The 13,957-nt window shown below is 37.8% G+C and overlaps 2 protein-coding genes across 6 annotated transcripts; one reads left to right on the top strand and one right to left on the bottom strand.

The window, feature by feature from the left end:
- Window positions 1-406: 406 nt before the first annotated feature.
- Window positions 407-4,623, top strand: LOC124393606 (regulatory factor X-associated protein). Its single transcript, XM_046861532.1, has 3 exons — window positions 407-1,068; window positions 2,922-3,032; window positions 3,654-4,623. Exons 1-3 carry the CDS (start codon window positions 691-693, stop codon window positions 3,753-3,755), a joined length of 591 nt encoding a protein of 196 aa, XP_046717488.1. The 5' UTR covers window positions 407-690; the 3' UTR covers window positions 3,756-4,623.
- On the bottom strand, window positions 4,421-12,518 carry smad9 (SMAD family member 9). Of its 5 annotated transcripts, none has more exons than XM_046861528.1 (7): window positions 12,180-12,518; window positions 10,676-11,043; window positions 7,560-7,814; window positions 7,177-7,284; window positions 6,835-7,056; window positions 5,659-5,915; window positions 4,421-4,943 (listed from the first exon to the last, which is right to left on the bottom strand). In XM_046861528.1, the coding sequence occupies exons 1-7, from the start codon at window positions 12,407-12,409 to the stop codon at window positions 4,800-4,802; spliced, it is 1,584 nt and encodes a 527-aa protein (XP_046717484.1). In that variant the 5' UTR covers window positions 12,410-12,518; the 3' UTR covers window positions 4,421-4,799. The 5 variants fall into 5 exon arrangements, with proteins under 5 accessions (XP_046717484.1, XP_046717483.1, XP_046717485.1 ...); XM_046861527.1 differs by having other exon boundaries at window positions 7,177-7,287; window positions 12,180-12,424; XM_046861529.1 differs by having other exon boundaries at window positions 7,177-7,287; window positions 10,676-11,237; window positions 12,180-12,324.
- Window positions 12,519-13,957: the final 1,439 nt, after the last annotated feature.

Below are 13,957 nucleotides of genomic sequence, written 5' to 3'. Positions count from 1 at the left end.
GCTATGAGGATAAAAAACTTGAGAGGAGCCAGACTCAAAAGAAAACTTAATGGGTATTTGGGCTGTTCAGGGTGGTTTCCAGTTGAAGAGAACTCCAAAGGGAGGGGGCCGGGATGAATTAGGCAGATCCAAAGAGAAGAAAAGAACAGAATATATATTGCTAAATGTGGTGGCAGTAAGGCCAAGAATCTTATTCCACAAGTGAAAAACCCTCTCAGACTTTTGTTTTCCAAAAATGTGTTCATCACAGACCCCAAAGCTGTTTTTAATACTAATCTGTACATTCAGTGTAGTGCCTAAATTACACTGCATGATATTTATGTAGATTTTTATGCAATGGTTAAACAAGATGCATTACAATGATACAATAGCGAAATTGAAATAAATTGGTGACTTTCATTTTGACAAAATTTCATCTACATCCGGAATACGAGCGGCCAGTCGGCGTGTGGTCGCTGTAAGCCTCCTCCATGTAAACGGAACCAACTCTGATTATACACGTTCTTTAAAAATCCGTATACAATGCGTGTTTAATACAAATGTGTACATTTATATATAATATAATAACTGAGCGTTTCCGGAAACATTAGGCGATGCGTTATGTTCCGTTAGCCAGCTGAGCTTCATGCTAGCCGCTAGCTGTCAGGGCTCTTTCTGACTGTTGAGGTTATTTATAAATCATAAAGTAGCATGAATGAGAGCGACTGCGTACAATCGGAGGCCACCGCTAGGAAAGAAATGCACATGTCCATCTCCGGGAACAAAAGCGGGAGTGTAAACAGTTCCCCTCCGGAGGGAGACACTGTGTTTGACATGGACGACCAGGATGAGGAAGAGGAGAGCGATGCGCTGGACTCAGCTGAGGCGAGAGAGAGCGCACCGAGCCCGGCAGAGCCGTGCGACGAGAGCGCGCCGAAGCGCTGCGTGTATGACGGATGCTCCGAAACCAGCGCGCTGGGTTCCAAGCAGAGAAAGCCATGGATGTGTAAAAAACACCGCAACAAAATGTACAAGGACAAGTACAAGAAGAAGAAGAGCGACCAGGCCATTGCGTCGGGGAAATTAGAAGTAAGCATGCTGTGGAGGTGAACACCATAGAGTTCACTGGTGTGCAGTGTCCAGTCACTGACTGCAGCCTCTTACATCCTACTCACCTGCTGCTTCATACACATGAAGCCAAATGTAACACACTATGGAGGGGAAAAAGGGAATAAAAAGAATAAATTCAGCTCTTTAATTCTCATAATGGCCCTACAAAATTAATTGTACGGAAGACAGCACAAAATCATAATGCGTATATGTTTATCTATATAGAACATGATGTATCATTTAAGGGAAGAACATCTGTTATTAAACTCTCTTTCCTGGTCAGATTAATCCTCCAAGCCTGAGAAAGGTTTTTTTTTTAGTTTAAGGCAGTTTTTAGTCCCCCAATCAAATTACAAAGTCATAATTTAAAATCCCAGAGTAAAATGTGTTTCTCTATTGTTCTGTAGTGTGTTGCATGCAGATGTCAAGTGTATGGGAAGCTTTAAGAATGTGGTTATAATGGCAAAGGCAATACCCAAATTGTTCTTTTATACAGAATTATATGTTCAATTTTATTTACTTTTATTTATATAGCACTTTTAACAATGGACATTGTCCCAAGCAGCTTTACAGAGATAACTAGGTAATAAAATTTATGTTAGTGCCTATAAGTTTAACTCATGAGTTTATCCATAATGAGAAAGCCATTGCAAGGATAAACTCCCTGAGATGTTCTGAAGAAGAAATCTTGAGAGGAACCAGGCTCAAAAGGAAACCCATCCTCATCTGGGTGGCACCGACAGTCCATTCATTATAGTTCCATCATTATTAAAGTGTGCTGTTTAGAGATGAGTTTTTAAATTCACTACTGTAATTCAAATTGCAGTCCTAAGCCATTGAAGCAGACTGTTTATATTAACTCTAATTCAAATCCATCCTTATAGTTCTTGAATTGTTTAGTAACTTCATGAATCTCTAAGCTGTTCATGTAGAACCATTCTCAGCTGCAAAGAGTGGTCTCCATTTGAAGAGACGTCCATCCAAAGGTATGGCATCAGGATGAATCAGACTGATCAAAATAAAGAAGAAAGAGACATGGTCACTGGAACCTCAGGAGCAGGTTTATCTCGACAGACACAGAGAGAGAGAGAGAAGTGCGTATTCTCTCTGATTTTATGTGCTTTATGGCACAAAAACATGACTACTTTTTGTATATGAAACAGAACGTCTAAAGCCAGCTCAAAAGGAACGTTTGCTAAAATGTTCACGTCACAGCAGTGACACCAACAAGGCACTTTGGTGTGGGGCTCTGGTACAAGTATATCAACTGTATCCTGTTATATGTGCAGCAAAGGAGACTTTAGCACATTCACAGTGTGTTAATCATCTCGTCTTTTGTCACTACTTAGTTTCAGACCACAGCATCACTTAGTAATGAAAGAGTACTGTTATCCTTCCTACTGAATTATATTATATTGACCTCATAATATACTGACAATATGACAAAAATTTTGTCTTCTCTAATTTGGGTTAATTATATTTTCACTGATAAAATGTTCTGCAGAATACGTGAAGGAAGTATAATGCAACAATGGTTCCCATATTTTAATGCCATTTTTAGGGCTCTTTGTTTGCTTCATTGTGTAAAAACATAGCTAATCATATTAATTGTGCTCTTGGTTCCAGTAAACACTGGATCATAACAACAACTCAAGAAAAAAAGGAGACTTAATCTTTCTGAATTATGTCAGATGGCATATGATAATATAGAGGCAATGGCATTTCCCTCAGGCAGGTAGTAATATAAATTGTCAAGGTAAGATATTTTCATATACTCATGAGATAAAGTTCCTGTATCTTATAGAATGAATGAATTTATATAAATTTAATAGGAGGGCTCGGAGGAGAGGCCGGTGTCTGTGACTAAGCAACGACTTGGCGCTGTCGGAGAGAGACCCACAAGACCTTCACTCATAGAGCAAGTGTTAAACCAAAAGAGGCTGGTGAGTACCTTATTCTTGGGGTGTCCTAATACTGTATGTGTTGAATAGTAAGCAATAGCTGTTTTACCCTATAAAAAAAAAGCCAGATATACCTATTTTACATATATAGACATATACACGTCCGAATAATTTCCAATTGTGACTAAAGCCATATGCAGTGCATTCATTCCCAGTTTTGCAATTTAATTTGGTAAAAAGCTGCAGCAATGTTCTTGTCGATACATTTTTATATTTAATGATAAAAGCTGTGGATTAAGTTCCACTGCACTGCAGTACACACTTATAGCACTAACTATCAGTCTCAGACACTTCACCCACATAAGATGTCTTTTTTTTAATTATTATTCTTATCTGGACACTCTTAAAGATGTAAATAAATACAGAAATGAATATATCAAGCAATAAGCATACAGAAACATATCTAATTAAATAAATAGTGAAAATAATTGACCAAGCAATGCATAAATAATTAAATTATAGAAAAAATACACAAATAAGAAATGAAAAAGAACAATACATAAGAAATTATTTATTATTGTATTTACTGAGCTTTTTGTTAAGGTTATTATTATTCCATCCACTTTAACCAAAATAAATTAAAACTATACTCTTCCTTTGCAGTCTCTCTTGCGGAGCCCAGAGGTCATCAGTTTCCTCCAGCAGCAGCAGCATCTCCTCACCATGCAGACACGATCTCAAAGACATGACCAGCAAAGCTACTGAGCACTGTGTGTACCGTTATGTCACTGCGGATTTAACATACCATACAAGTACTTCAGGAGAAGCTCCATAAGCCTAAGAAAGCATAAACAATTTGGACTCTGATGTTACACTGCAAAACACCACAAGTCTCCACTGTGGTGACATCACACACGTCATTACAACCTGGATCATTTTCAGTAGCAGTTCTACTGTATATAAAATCATTTTTAAACTACTTGGGTTTTTATCATATGCTGGGTTTTTTATGCACCACTATGCATTTTAAATTTAAAACAGTTGTGTGAAAGCAGCAACATACCAGCAGGTGATTTTTAACACTAGTGATTTGTGTGCTCATAGATATGTATTTATTTTAACCATTTAATTATTGTGATATGATGAATGCCTGTATATGAAGCAGTGTACATGCATCCTTATTGTAAGTATGTGATTAGGCAAGTATGATTTACAGGTAAAAAACTACTGGAAACCCGGTTTGAGGTTTTATGACTCTAAGCATCAAATATATTAGAATAATTGATAATTTGATATTTTAAGTTGATTTGATTTTAGTTTTGTATTTGTATCAGGATTTGTTTTATTTGCAATATTATTTGAATCTCAAGCAAATTACCCTAAGACGAGAGTGAAATTCTGTATTTAAAAAAAAAAAATCAAGCATGTAATAGGGTTCAATATTTACTCATATTTTCAACACAAAAACAAACATCAAGCTAACATTGCTAGTCCTGATGATTTGCCTTTACTTGTTCCTCAATTCTCAATCACTGTGTTGCTGTATGGACTGTACAGAAATCAGATTATGGAAAAGTGATTCTGATTTAAAAAAAAAAAAAGAAAATTAAAGTACACAGAAACAATTGTAAAACTTTCTTCAACAATTAGATGCACAAGATGCTTTAAAAGTCTTTAGTCTGTAATAGACTACTGGTACCATGATCCTCTAGTGAACTCTGAGATGGCAGTTTGGACACTGCTTAGTTCTGTGCTGATCCTCAGGCTGTGGAGTGTGGAGTCTGTAAGTTACAGAGTGTATATACAGTGTTAGGAAACAGATGAGATAGGGTTGTGTGGAGAACCCATTTGGGTCAGAACTTTATCAAGCCATTGCAGAGGTCCGTGCAGGTGGATCTCTATCCAGCAGGGGGTGCTCGTGACATCCTGGCGGTGATATTCTGCACCCCAGCCCTGTGGAATAAAAAAAGACGCTGTGGTACCCTGTATATAATGAACACGAGAACGTATTCATAAAAGCCTATTATATCTATTAGGGATGAAAGAAATTTGAAAACAAAGGGCATGATATTAGTATAAAAAGCTATTAATAAATGCTTTATTGTTAGCATGAGGATCAAATTAAGTGATTTAGAATAAATCATGCCCAGAATAAACTGCAACTGATACTCAAACAAAACATCATAAACCACCCCATATTAAAATCTTAGAGTGACAATGGACAATTAATATAATTAATTAATTAATTAAAACAATACATTAATTATTATAAAATGCATTTTGGATTACTATCCATATGTTGGCATTTGTTAATATTAAAAGACAATAATCATCAATACAGTTTAAATTCACAACCTAGTTTGTGAATAAAAATTTAAGTTACAAACAGATTTTTGGTTTAAAAACTTGTGTCAAATTGGGTAAAGAAGCCAAACACATTTTACAACTTATTCTGACCATACCAGTTTCATTGCTTTTCAGGTTAGTGTTAAAAAAAAAGCATCAGTGCACTATAATAAATCTGTGTAGAGGTTTACATAATTCAGAATAATAAAATATATTTATTTTTACTTTTACCATCTGTTACTGTTTCTTTTCCCATAGCCATGACTAATTTCTCTATTATTCAATTAGTCTATGAAAATCCTAGTATATGTAGGAAAATTACCTTAACAAAGCTCATTCTGATGGTGCACATCTTAGTGAGCTCATACACCACCTCAAAGCCATGGTTGACTGATTGCGACAGCAGCTGGGCAAACAACTGGTTGTTGAAAATCTTGAGGCTGCAGCCGCTGGGGATTTTGCACACAGTGGTGGCATGGAAGCCATGCTGGTAGTTGCAGTTGCGACTTTGTACGAAAATGCTGCTGTCACTCAGGCACTCAGCGTACACCTCACCCCCTACATAATAGAGGTGCACACCTGCAAACATTATACAAGGTTCAGTTTGAATACAAAGCAATAATTTATTAGAGAGATTATTTCTGTAATAAGAATATATATGTTGTGTTTCTAGCCACTTCAGGAACACTGAAATGTTGTCCATGGAATGGAAAATAGTAAGTTTTATTTAATGGAAACTACAATTTTCTAAAAAATAATATTTTCCCAATTTCAAATGCCTAATGCAATGTAAGGTAATAATCATCATGTAAAAATATTAGCCTTAAATAATTCTTCACTTTAATATATTAACATAAGTCTTGTTGGTTTAACTGCGTACAACAAAACACATTTACTTTAAATATATAAAAACATAATTTCTCATTCTAAAACCAAATGAGACCATAAAGCTGATTTTAGAAAACTTTTTTTCATCACCTTCAAAGCAAAACAGAAACCTTACTACCCTTCATTTTTCAACCATCTTGCTCTGGTTTATGTCTCTCTACACAATGTATCTTCAAACAGGACGCACAACTGGCAAACATCCAGCTAGTCATTGTGTGTGTGTGTGTGTGTGTGTGTGTGTGTGTGTGTGTGTGTGTGTGTGTGTGTGTGTATGGCTAAACTAGATTTACATTTACTGTTTCTGGAACAAAGCAATAATGATCAAAGAGAATGAAAAGCACCAATATTTGGAACTTTACTTTTTACAAAGTCGAAGCACGACATTAACACACAAAAGGCATTTTTTTACTCAGTTAATATTATAAAACGTAGCATGTGTTTAAAAAAATCCTTTAAAAATCCTTTCAATAAGTAATTAATAGATAGAATATAATTATTAGAATATAATTTGTATTGGTCCCTTAAGCATGACCCTGACCCAACACTGGGTTAATTTTAGTAAAAACAACTGTCACAACTGAAGAAAATGAAGATTAGAGAATAAAACCACCTTTGCCTATATGCCGGCGGGTGTGTTCAATGGTGGAGTTGCGGTTGACATTAGACAGCAGCCCTAAGCAGAACCTAGTCTTGTTGTTAGATGGGTCTGTGAAGCCGTCCACCAGAATGCTCCGTGATAATGCATGAAAGGTCTCTCCAACTCTGTTGTTCAGTTCATAGTATGCCACAGAACACCAGTGCTCTGGTTCTTCATAACACACTGGCCTCAAGTCTACACACAAATACACACAGTTTACTATCTAACAGCAAAAATTTTACATTTTGCAGCATTTTATTTGTTAATGGGTATTTGTGGATATATATTCAAAATGATATTGTTTGTGTCTTGCACCTCTGTGTGGAGCAGATAGAGTGAGTTTAGTCGTGTTGGATGACTCTCCTGGCTTCACATCCTGTGGAGGGCTTGTTTCCATCATGCTGTACGGTGGTGGTGGAGTCTCTGCTGTTTAATGGGTTAAAAAGATATAATTCAATTTTTTCTGTACAGAAAGACCAACAAATGAGACCACTGTATGTTAGTAATAATTAAAGTAATATAAAAAAAGTGGTAAAAAAAAAAAAAAAGTTAATATATATATATATATATATATATATATATATATATATATATATATATATATATATTCCATAAACAGACATGCATAGCTTATTTTCCATTAAAATATAGTTATTAAAATCATAGTTATTAATATATTTTGAATAAAATAAACAGACCTGTGATGTGATAGGGACTTGCAGGGTCCGACGTACTGCTTGGGGAGTTTGGGTGGCTGTGTGTATTCGGGGACTGAAGAGAACTGGATGGAGAAGAGGAGAAAGAGCTGCAAGGCAGTGGAGGAAACGAGTCTGGGAAAGTGGCATTCTGGGGCATGAGTGGCTCACTGTGTAGGGAAGCATGGCGGAATTTAGCTAGCAGACTGTGCTGAGGGTTAAACTCGCTGTGGCGAGGTACCAGGACAGGAGGCAACACTGCAAAATAAAAGAGAGAGACAAAGAAAAGAATAAATGAATAGAAAACAAAAAATATATACAGTGAGGAAAAATAAGTATTTGAACACCCTGCTATTTTGCAAGTTCTCCCACTTAGAAATCATGGCGGGGTCTGAAATTGTCATTATAGGTGCATGTCCACTGTGAGAGACAATCTAAAAAAAAAATCCAGAAATCACAATATATGATTTTTAAACTATTTATTTGTATGATACAGCTGCAAATAAGTATTTGAACACCTGTCTATCAGCTAGAATTCTGACGCTCAAAGACCTGTTAATCTGCCTTTAAAATGTCCACCTCCACTACATTTATTATCCTAAATTAGATGCACCTGTTTGAGGTCGTTAGCTGCATAAAGACACCTGTCCACCCCATACAATCAGTAAGAATCCAACTACTAACATGGCCAAGACCAAAGAGCTGTCCAAAGACACTAGAGACAAAATTGTACACCTCCACAAGACTGGAAAGGGCTACGGGGAAATTGCCAAGCAGCTTGGTGAAAAAAGGTCCACTTTTGGAGCAATCATTAGAAAATGGAAGAAGCTGAACATGACTGTCAATCTCCCTCGGACTGGGGCTCCATGCAAGATCTCACCTTGTGGGGTCTCAATGATCCTAAGAAAGGTGAGAAATCAGCCCAGAACTACACAGGAGGAGCTGGTCAATGACCTGAAAAGAGCTGGGACCACCGTTTCCAAGGTTACTGTTGGTAATACACTAAGACGTCATGGTTTGAAATCATGCATGGCACGGAAGGTTGACCCGAAATAGAACTTTTGGGTCATAATTCCACTAAACGTGTTTGGAGGAAGAAGAATGATGAGTACCATCCCAAGAACACCATCCCTACTGTGAAGCATGGGGGTGGTAGCATCATGCTTTGGGGGTGTTTTACTGCACATGGGACAGGGCGACTGCACTGTATTAAGGAGAGGATGACCGGGGCCATGTATTGCGAGATTTTGGGGAACAACCTCCTTCCCTCAGTTAGAGCATTGAAGATGGGTTCGAGGCTGGGTCTTCCAACATGACAATGACCTGAAGCACACAGCCAGGATAACCAAGGAGTGGCTCTGTAAGAAGCATATCAAGGTTTTGGCATGGCCTAGCCAGTCTCCAGACCTAAACCCAATAGAGAATCTTTGGAGGGATCTCAAACTCCGTGTTTCTCTGCGACAGGCCAGAAACCTGACTGATCTAGAGAAGATCTGTGTGGAGGAGTGGGCCAAAATCCCTCCTGCAGTGTGTGCAAACCTGGTGAAAAACTACAGGAAACGTTTGACCTCTGTAATTGCAAACAAAGGCTACTGTACCAAATATTAACATTGACTTTCTCAGGTGTTCAAATACTTATTTGCAGCTGTATCATACAAATAAATAGTTAAAAAATCATATATTGTTATTTCTGGTTTTTTTTTTTTTAGATTATGTCTTTCACAGTGGACATGCACCTACGATGACAATTTCAGACCCCTTCATGATTTCTAAGTGTGAGAACTTGCAAAATAGCAGGGTGTTTAAATACGTATTTTCCTCACTGTATATAATAATAATTGGTACAATAACCTTTTCTGTGAGGGTGATGTTAATTTAAATGGAGTCTCCAATGTCAGCACTGCAGTACTGGTGCACAACAGTTAGATGTACAGACGTAAAACCTTATGATTTCTGAGGTCAGGACAGTAGGCTCGAATTGCTGTTCCTCAAATATTTCTGTTTGTATTGTTCCATAAATGTAACTGTAAACAAATAAAACATGATATGCCATTCGTTTTAAAAAGGTAACTGTTGGCTATGATATGTAATAAACACTTGGGGACTGACTGTAAATAGAAAATAATTAACTTAAGAGTAATTTTAGTACTCTGTAGTATTTCATCTATTTTTGTTTTGCGTCTGTATATGTGAGGAGGCCAGCGCATATTTGATGTTCCAATTCAACAAATGTTTAATGGGATTAAATTCAGGGCTCTGTGCAGGACACAAGTTTATCCAGATCAACTGTTTATGAAGGGATGTTTGCTCCTGGGGCTGAATGGACATAGGGGAATTGTCATGCTGGAAGATGTTGGACCCTTTAGTTCCAAAGAAGTTTATTGTAATACTAAATATAAAAAGGCACTGAATACAATTGTAAGCTTTCAACATTGTGGGTAAAACAACTTGTGAGTGTGCTGGTCATGTGTCCCATAAACTTTTCCACATAGTGTATATGCAGTGTATATACAGTATAATCATGTAAATGTATGTATGTTTGTGTATACATACATAATGTCTTACTAAAAAGGAATATTATTTGTAGTAGGGTCACTTACTGAAACCCATTAAAATTTTTAAAGCAAAATTAATTAACTCGTAAAGCAATATATTTTCAATGTCCAGTTGCACTTATACATCTGAATGTCATAATGTTTTTTCTGTTAAAGAACTTATTTATTATTTTGTTTGTTTTTGATGCAGGTTTGTTGGCAAACTTATAAATAGTAATATATATCATGTTTCATAAAAAATAGCAAGTATTGCGATATGATATTTCTGATGTATTGCATGTCTGCTTCAGGGCTCCACCCATTTTGCAATAAACCTGATCTTTTTTCAGAATTTTATTATAATCCAAGGTGGCTGTTTAACTGGTGATGTTTTTTATATTGTATTTTTTTTGTTATTTACTGCAATTCAGCACAGTTGAAGACCAGACCGCAGTGAAGATTGCTAAATTTATAAAAATGAAACAACGTAAAATACTGTTTTCTTCATGTACTTTATGAACAGAGAGCACAAATATGTTATAAGAACACAGATAACTGGTGTGAAAGAAAAAGAAAGAAAGGTACCTGGTGTCTCCACACGGCGGTAGTGGTAGGGGTTGACACAGATGTCTTTTTGTTTGGAGCCGAATGGAAACTCACAACAGTCCAGTGCTTTAAGCTCATGGTGTGACTGGAGGTCAGGCCAGCGCCACACACGGCAGTAGATGACATGTGGCAGGCCTTTCCGATGCGACACCTGCAGCCGTCCGTCCAGGGAGCGCGGGATGGTCACGCACTTGCTTGGTTGACCTGGACAGCTTAGTGCCTTCTCTAGCTCCTCCATTGCACCCTTTTTTTTCTTCAGCTTCTTCACTAGTGAGTCTACAGCCTTCTCTGCCCATTTCTCCTCCTCATCACCTTGTTTCCAGCCCAGCAGCCGCTTCACAGCTGGACTTGTAAATGAAAACAGTGATGTGATGGATGAAGTGGAGTGCATTGTCACAAAGTGCAGCAAAACTTCTAAAAGAAATAAAGGAAGGATGGGCTGAAATTAATGCTAGTTAAAAGGAAAAAGTTCAGGAGCTTCCAGTGGAAGTTGAGCATGAATCCCCCTATGGGGACGGTTTCTTGAGGAATCCAAAAGTGACTGAAAAACAAAATAATTTATATAAAAGTTACATGTTAGAACTGCAAGGATTTCAGAGAGTTGCAGAACACTTCACAAATCACTCTTTGGAAAAATATTTTTTCCTCATTAGACTGCCAAGTAGTTGTCTATGGAGCAACACTGGGATCTGAGCAGCACTGCACAGCTACTAATACTGCTGTCAACAGGTGACATCATCAGACCATCACACACACATTCTTTAATCTTTTGCCATATACCAAAATCTATTGGGCCCCTCTGAAATGTACAACAAATTATGTGGTTATATTTTTGTGAAGGTTAAAGTGAAGTGGTCCTGGAGTTTTCTCCCTGTGTGATTACTGTTGTACAGCAACTAGCTGGGCTTCACTAAATAAAAGTAAAGAAGGCAACAAATGCGGAAAGAGAGGATGTAAACAGTCAAAGAAAAACAAAAAAACAAATGAAAAAAAACAAGTGAAAAAAACAACAAAAAAACCGAATAAAAGTAGTAAGTGCCCTGACGACTGGTGTGTGGTTGTGAAACGGCGTCTGCCAGTCTGAGAGCTCAGATACACTTAATCACCTCACAGGCTTTTCCTATCATCACTCTGCCTCTGATCTGCACATTCCCCTCTCCCTCACACACACACACACACACACACACACGCGCATGTGCCTTTATACTCTAATTAGAGTTATGTTCGAGTCAAAGTAAAACTCCAATAATAAAAGTTAAGGTCACGGGGTATCTTAGTGTAGCATCATGTGGGTTTAACGCACCTACAGGAGGAAAGCGATGTATAGAACATCACTTTATCGTCTTCTAGAAAAATATACAATATGTATATACTGAAAAATACCTTGTATACCTAAATAACATCTTTATATTTTTCCCCAATAGACTCATTACAATGTCCATCTAAAATCACAATAACAGTAAAAGGACAGTCCATTTCTTACCTGATTATTAACGCTTTGTAGAACCTCTGCGCTCTACAGCCTATTCCCGCTACAGCAGCCTCATTCAGGTTGTGTGTGTGTGAGAGAGAGAGAGAGAGAGAGAGAGAGAGAGAGAGAGAGAGAGAGAGCGACTGGAGGTGTAGCACGTGTGTCTGGATGGAGCCGCGGCTCCGGCTGCACATCCCGGCGTCAGCCAGACTGGAGCCGCAGTGCCTGCGTGCCGGATTCATCCGCGCCACCGGAACTTTCCTAGCGCAGTGGAGACTCGTGTTGCGCGTTCTACACGAGCGCTCACTGAACTAACAAAGCTTAGAGAAGCGCATTAACTTGCAGCAGAATCAAGTGAGCAAAGTCTGCATTATTTGGGGTTCACTATTTGAACTTCATTATAAGTGAAGCGAAGGCTTTATACAACAACCAGCTCCGAGGTGGGATATGACAGCTCCTCTAGGCTGCACTTGTCAAAGTCATCTCACATTACAGAGCAACGCAACCCCGTTACCTAGAACTCCATTTCATGCTATTTTACTATAACGATTTAATTTCGGAAACGACCACAAAGATCTTGCACAGATATTGTACCAACTACGTTCGTGGTCCTACTCCGGATCGCCACTTAAGTTTTTGGCTGCGTGCCAGAAGGTTTAATCGATGGCTCTATTTCTTTTGCGGATGGATACGTTTCGATTTGGTGCACGCGCGCCGTCTGTTCTAGTTAATGACGCAAGCGTGGATGGCGACAGAGAGTCTACAAGTTTGACATTTTCACAGTTTACAGCAACTGCAGGGGAACGAAACAATACTCCCAATAATGACAGCGCCCATACTCAGCCTGCCCTGTGCTCAGCCGCGCTACTTTCCACTACACACACTCAGGATGGAGACAGTGAAAGGTGATACAGGACACTCAGCCGAACAAGCGCTCGGGAAAAGCAAAACGAAAAGATTAAATGCGGCACATTGAAGAGCTGACAGCTGACATTTGGATGTTTTGAACTTCGGGTTTTTATTATTAATGCATACACTTACTGTGTAATTTAATAACGGTCTTGTTTTTACTGACATAGATAAGAAGAATATGGGGAATAGAAAATGATATAATGCGCTTTCCTAGAAGACTGAATGCACTCCACATCACGTTTTTGCAGCCTTGTCAAACACTAAAATAGCTGTAAAACTCCAAAAAATAAAAAAAATGACACAAAGTGATGATCTAGCACCTTAAACGGATCTATGGCTTTGTCCCGTCTGAAAAAACCTTCATGTGCAGGGTGTCCGAAATGTCACGAAAATACACCTGTGGAAATGCCTAGAGTGCAAGTGTGAACATGTAGTGTACAGCGGGGCATGGGCGTACATTTCATTTAACAGTAGGGGGGGACAATAAATATACAATTTCTCATGATCAATTTTTAAAGGGGACACAAATAATAGTCAAGTTGTACTTATGAAGACAAAGTGTCTCCACAGTGAAAAACATTGCTTTTATCATTATTATAGTAGTATGGGGACTGCGTCATTATGGTTATTTTCAAAGATTTTCTCAGGTTCAATGACAAAGCAAAACAAGGAATTAAAAAAAAAAGTTTAAAATTGTATTTAAAATTGAGACAATTAAGAACAGAATAGAAATTGATTATACAAAAAAAAATACAGTGTGGTCAGTTCAGATGTAGCACAGTGCTCATTTAGTAAATACACAGATAAACAATATGCTAATTGTGTGTTAATGTTAAATTAACATTATACCAATTCATCCCAAATAAAACACTGCGTGG

This window comes from Silurus meridionalis, chromosome 11 (genome assembly GCF_014805685.1).
Source record: "Silurus meridionalis isolate SWU-2019-XX chromosome 11, ASM1480568v1, whole genome shotgun sequence".
Lineage (NCBI taxonomy): Eukaryota > Metazoa > Chordata > Actinopteri > Siluriformes > Siluridae > Silurus > Silurus meridionalis.
Note: the sequence above shows the minus strand (reverse complement) of the source record. Positions and strands in the feature narration are given on the sequence as shown.

Bases quoted from the DNA above. Each gene is read 5' to 3' on its own strand.
- LOC124393606 (XM_046861532.1), top strand. From the start codon at position 691: ATGAATGAGAGCGACTGCGTACAATCGGAGGCCACCGCTAGGAAAGAA. The intron at 1,069-2,921 runs GTAAGCATGCTG...TAAATTTAATAG, and splicing joins TTGCGTCGGGGAAATTAGAA to GAGGGCTCGGAGGAGAGGCC. The intron at 3,033-3,653 runs GTGAGTACCTTA...CTTCCTTTGCAG, and splicing joins TGTTAAACCAAAAGAGGCTG to TCTCTCTTGCGGAGCCCAGA.
- smad9 (XM_046861527.1), bottom strand. From the start codon at position 12,409: ATGAATCCGGCACGCAGGCACTGCGGCTCCAGTCTGGCTGACGCCGGG. The intron at 7,057-7,176 runs GTGCAAGACACA...ATTTGTGTGTAG, and splicing joins TCTATCTGCTCCACACAGAG to ACTTGAGGCCAGTGTGTTAT. The intron at 5,916-6,834 runs GTGGTTTTATTC...TAATGTTTGCAG, and splicing joins CCGCCGGCATATAGGCAAAG to GTGTGCACCTCTATTATGTA.